Genomic DNA, 5,905 nt, shown 5'->3' with positions numbered 1-5,905 from the left:
AAATAGATAGCTAGTGGGAAGTTGCTGCATAACATAGGGAGATCAACTCAATGATGGGTGATGCCTTAAAGGGCCAGGATAGGGAGGGTGGGAGGGAGTCGCGGGAGGAAGAGGCTATGGGGATATATGTATAAATACAGCTGATTCACTTTGGTGTACCTCAAAAGCTGGTACAAGAGTGTAAAGCAATTATATTCCAATAAAGAGCTTAAAAAAATAAATAAAATAAAATAAAATAAAAAAACAAAAAAAAAACCAGTTCCCTTTTGGTTAGTCCTGTAGTTAGGAATTGTGTATAAAAAGGTGGGCACAAGAATTAGGTTGGATACTAAAAGAATTAGTTTTACAAAGTAGAAATACTAGATTAATCTTTGCCAGATGTCTAATAATCTTTATGCATGTTTTGATATGGAAAGATCTCCAAAGTATATGGTATAATGAAAACAGCAGAGTGCAAGGCAATATTGTAAAATATGTTCCAATACTTGTTTGAGAAAAGAATATAGACAGGAAGTTAGACAGGTAGGCCTATATGTTTGTGTAGGCATAGAAAATTTCTGGAAGTATTTATAAGAAACTGTCAGTAATAATTGCCTTTGAGAGAATAACTGAAGATTTACTTTAGATAAGAGACATTTCAGTATATATTTTTAGTACTCATTAAATAATTTTTTCAGTGTGCATTTTACTTTTAAGTAAAATTTAAAATAAAAATTATCTGGTACATAAAGTACCATGACCATCATCAATAATCATTTATTGAGTTTCTACCCATTATAGGCAACGTGCTAGACTTTGTGTATAAACACTAACATTCACAAACATCCTATAAGATCAATCAAAGTTATGTAGCTTGTACTGTACTGCAAATAAGGGATGGAGTCATTTTCTTCTGCTTTTAACCAGAGTTTCCAGAAATCCTTAATACATGGCCACCAGTATAGGCATTTAACTCTTTACTACATAGAAAATGAAAAGCATTTCTTCACTGTGATCTCAAATCATTGGGATTACAAATTCTGTCAATATCTATCACTCCTAGAGTTTTATTTAAGGTAGAGACTTAAAATAATGTCTTTCAAACCTATTTTTCATTTTACTTATTAGGACAAGCTTGTCATGTAATTTTTTTTCCAACTTGGAAGCTATAAGCAGGATTTTCACAAAATCCAACTGATTTCTGACTAATATGTTCTGCCGTTTAATATGAATGTACCATTCCTACATGGCTTTTAAAGCAATATAATTAGGGATACCAAAATATCTCCTAACTTATGTCAATTACTTTCTACTTTTAAATTATTTAAGTAAACACTAATATCTATCTTTTTTTGCATACAGAATCAGTGACATGTCTGAGTATTATTATATAATGTTTGTTCTATTGATCATTTCTGGTTGTGATTTTGAGGAAGTACCATAAAATTGTCAAGGGCCTCAAGGAGGTGGCAGCATAGCTACATTATACTTCAGGTGTTCATCTTTTATTTGGGAGATGGGGAAAGCAGGGGGGATAGCAGAATCCAATTCACTAGCAAGGAAGAAATGAATTGAAGAAGGCCTAGACTGTTAATGTGTCAAGAAGAGTAGAGAAGTAGAACATGTGGAATAGGTGCTCACAAGTTCAGTGACACTAGAATCACCCCGGCTGTAGGACTGTGCCAATTGTAGATTCTGTGGTTATATTCGGATTCTGCTCCCAATTTGGTTATGTGAATAGTTCTGCATGATTTAATCAAGGTGAAGTACCCTAGGTAAGGGTCAAGTTCACAAAAAGAGTTCAGAATGATTATTCAGGGCATTGAGACTAAACCTAATTTTTAATGTATTTAATTTGCCATTCCTTCATATCTGAGAGAAAAAATACTATAAGTTAAAGTCCTTAGTCTCATTTTATCTTTTCAAAAATAATATATCCCAAATAGCCATCAAAACTGTCAAACGCAGCTATAACATTCCTTCCATTTAGTCATTCAGATGGTTTTCTAAAAACAGTGCCCTCAGAGCTTTCTCCCCTTATATGAAGATTTACATAAACCATGGCTTTAGAAATTATAAATTAACTACTCTCCTCTCTCCAGAATATCGGTCCTAAGAACAATGTGAGTTTACATCATTTCCTTTTTAATAAGAATTAAAATTTTATTTTCTTTTGTTGTAAATTGGGGAAGGGAGTGAGAATATTTAAATTTTGATCACATTTTTAACAAAGGATGAAGCTTTCAAAATTATCATGTGTAATGAGGTAGCGTATAGTGGAATAAAATTTCAGGCCTATGAAGACTTTGGGTAGTTTTACTTTTTCAGAATAAATCGAAATCTCTTTATAATGTTCTAAATTTCTCTTTCTGCCCTTCCCATATCTTGGAAACTCCTTGTGCCCTCTTCTCTCAACATTTTCCCACTTTTCCTTCTCCCTTTTCTTTCTTCTCCTTTCCCATCCTCTCACACAGAAAAAGAAAGTGACACTTTGGTCTGACTTCAGGAGCTTCAAACCGCCCCACTTCTCAACAGTCTTCTGGAGGCTGCCATTTTGTCTGAAATCACTACATTGCTAATATCTTTTGACTAAAGCATCAAATATCCCAGATAAAATCTAAATCTTATGTCTATAAAGAAAGCAGCCGTTTAGCAGAGTGTTGCTGATACAGTACACAGCACAAGTAAGGCTTGGTAGGGAGAGAGGTAAAGAAACAGGGCATGGCTCCTTCTCTGGACGTCACTCAGTCTCTAGTGGTAGGACCCAGAGTCAGGGACCCTGAGCAGCCAAGGGGAATAGGTTATGGAGAGGGGTTTTCCTGTGCAAAGAAGGATGAGCAGAAACTAAAGGGAGCTTTTCACCTTTATCAGCATCTTTCATGAGAGCAGTATTCCTAAAATCCCCAGGGTGGGGAATCATTTAATTAAAAAAATTGTTGAATGAATGAACAAATGAATATGAAAGGAATTGTTCCAGTCATTTTTTTTCCTTACCTTAAAACCTAGGCAAGAGTAGATTGTATTTAGATATGACAACTAATTATTCTTCTTAGCAATTAGTTATATTCCATAAAGAATGCTATTCATTCTGAACTGTGTTCCAGAAGAGCAGGAAAATAAAGTGCATCAACATATTTTAGAGCAAGTTGCACAAGAAGAAATCTACTAAGCTTCTAAATGATTTGCTACAAGATGAGAAACTGTGCTGCCTCATGCTTCTAGCAGATTGGGAACCCTGGCTATAGTCCTTCAATAATGAAAAGTCTAGCCACTTCTGCTGCTTCTGTACTTAAATTTAATTTAGTTACTTTTATATGCTCACGTGCCTTCAGGAGCCTCAGGCAAGATTTTGAAGAGGAAGGGATAAAATGCTGAATCTTATACATCTCTTCCCTCTCTTTAAAGTATATAAAAACTACCCATGTGCGTGAAAGGCTGGTACCACAGTATTAACTACAACGGGCCAGTGATTTTTGTTTTTTAACAACTGTTGTGGAGGCATTAATACTAAGGTGCAACCAGCTTAGTATTCAGTTTGACATGTTTAACCAAGTGTGAATTGAATTGCCGATAATTGTAAACAGGTTACCACATATTGCCTAACTTTCAGAATTAATTTTTTAGTTTTGTGTCCTCAGTCAGTAAACATTTGTGAAGCACTTCTGTGTGTCTTCTGTTTATTGGGAACTAGGGGCAGTTGTGTAAGTAAGATGGACAGTTGGCAATAGACCTCTTCATTGGATACTTGTACATTTACAGTGTTCTTAAGGAGCAGGAGATCAGCTGAAGGAGTAAGGAGGATACTTGCCTGTACCTTTACGCTTACCTTTGCAAGTTGCTCGTGAATCTCAAGCAGGCTGGGTCGGTTGACCTTGGGCCCACTAACACTGCCGGTGTTGCGATAGTACTCGATCTTGGGAACAGCATCCATGGTGTTGTGGCCGAAGGTTTGTAGGTAGTATGTGTTTGTGTGAGAATCATAAGCATGAAAACCGGCATCTGTTTTAGTATTTTCTCCACTTTGGAGGAAGTTGTCATAGCACTCCTGATTCCCAGGTCTAAAGCTGATTCTGAATCTGCTCTGGCCTTCATCCCCAAAAGAGGTTTCCTCATAATGTGGAGGGTCGGTGTTGTCATTCACAGCCGCACAGCTCTCATGGCTCTCCTTTATGACATTCACTTGAAAGCGATTGGTATTACTGGGTGTGGAATCCAGCAATACGTTGGAAGAGTTGTTCAGTGACATCTTCCAAGATGGACTTTTTGAACTAAGCTTTCTACTTTATGGCTGGTTAAAAAAAATCTATAGATTTCTTCCTTGAAAGAAACACTAATGTGTTTACATTAGGGAGCTCCTGGCTTTTGTTCTAGAAGAACTCGATAAAAAGACTCTTGGTATAGTCCCTCCTATACAATCTTCAGAATGTTCTTCAAAGCTGTCATTGAGAAAGAAAATTAAGCTTGTTCCAGGTAATATAAATATATTGAAGTAGAGGTAGGGGTATGAGGGAACAGTTTTTTTTTTTATAAGACATACGATTTTAAATTCACTTCCTTAAAAATTACCTGTCCAGGAACCTTAGTTACCTGAGCAGTTAAATCCCATAATGAATAACTGGGGACCTGATTCAGCAAACAGAATTTCCAATGGAGTCATTAAAATGTTACCTGCATTTGTAGTATTTGCTTGTACTCAGAGCAGTTGGATTCAATATGACTTTAGAAAAGATATAACTCTACCAATTGAATACAGTAAGAGCTGATGAGAATATTCTCAGCCTGAAATAGAGTTCATTGATAGTACTGAATGTGGAAACTGCAAAATATTTTGATTGATATTAGTACATATTATACCATGAATAAATTTTAAAAATATTTTTTAAACTTCTAGAAAAATACATTCTTGTCAGGTTATAAATATACATCCTGTCATGATGTCTCTGTGAATGCTTGGATCTTTTACTAGCCTTTAAAATGTTTCATTTGTTCATACATTTGTTTAACAATTGCTATTATGGAAACTTTAAAAAATGTAGAAGTATTCAGGGTAAGGAAATAAATCTCAGACCTTAATCGGTAGAATAATCAAGCTCTGATTCCCTTTAATGAAATATTCTCAATCTTTGAGAGGTTTTTATTTGACTGAGAGATAGACTACATAGTCATTTTCACAATCCACAATATAAACCCATCTTAGAACATTCTTTCATTAGCTTAATATCTCTTTATTAATACCTTAAAATTTGGCTTTTCAAAGAAAATTCTACAAAGATAGATAAATAGAAAAAAATACTTGCTTCTTACAGTTATTAAAACTATTAAACTACTAAAACTATTAATAACTCGCAGTTATTAAAACTATTTCTTTGAGTTAAAAAAAAATCTCAGCTTCAACTCTCAAGTAATCATTCCTAGGGAAATTATAAGTGAACTATTACCTCTTTAGTTTTTATGGAACCTCTCACTTCTCTTCATAGCCCTTGACATCCTCGCCTTTATTCTACTCCTCAGAATCTCCTATATGACATAATATTAAATATGATTTTTACCCTGCCCAGAAGTGTTTAACTTACCTCCCAGGAGCCTTCTTCTCAGGAAGCATAACCTACTTCAGCATCACCCAGGCATATATGCAGCACTTAGCTTTCACCCCCAAACCTTAGGCTTCTTCTTATTGGTTAAAATCTTCCTTGAAAAAAGATGACCGAGCAATGATTGGCCTGGAATAATACTGTAGGCCCCACCCAGCCATTAGCACAGAAGAACCTTAAGTACTACATCAACAAGTAACCAGGAGTAAACCATTAATCCTTTTAGACAGGAAGACAAATCAAGTTTGTTTAATTCATAAGGGGAGTTAGATTGTGCAACAGCAATCATCCAACAAAATATGAGCAGTGCTTCAGTTTGAGGCTAAATAAATGGA

At 35.3% G+C, this 5,905-nt stretch overlaps 1 protein-coding gene across 2 annotated transcripts in view; it reads right to left on the bottom strand.

The window, feature by feature from the left end:
• SLC12A1 (solute carrier family 12 member 1) overlaps nt 1–5,582 on the bottom strand; it is an 88,602-nt gene extending 83,020 nt beyond the window's left edge. The window contains exons 1-2 of one of the 2 annotated variants that reach the window (XM_057722109.1): nt 5,553–5,582; nt 3,806–4,415 (exon numbers count right to left, since the gene is read on the bottom strand). In XM_057722109.1, coding sequence (XP_057578092.1) covers nt 3,806–4,225 — 420 coding nt within the window. In that variant the 5' untranslated portion in view covers nt 4,226–4,415; nt 5,553–5,582. Of the gene's footprint in view, nt 1–3,805; nt 4,416–5,552 lie in introns of those variants that run through there. The other variant, XM_057722110.1, reaches the window with a different exon arrangement.
• Between the last annotated feature and the right edge of the window lie 323 nt (nt 5,583–5,905).

Source organism: Hippopotamus amphibius, chromosome 2 (assembly GCF_030028045.1).
Source record: "Hippopotamus amphibius kiboko isolate mHipAmp2 chromosome 2, mHipAmp2.hap2, whole genome shotgun sequence".
Classification (NCBI taxonomy): Eukaryota; Metazoa; Chordata; class Mammalia; order Artiodactyla; family Hippopotamidae; genus Hippopotamus; species Hippopotamus amphibius.
This window is presented reverse-complemented; position numbering and strand designations above follow the sequence as displayed.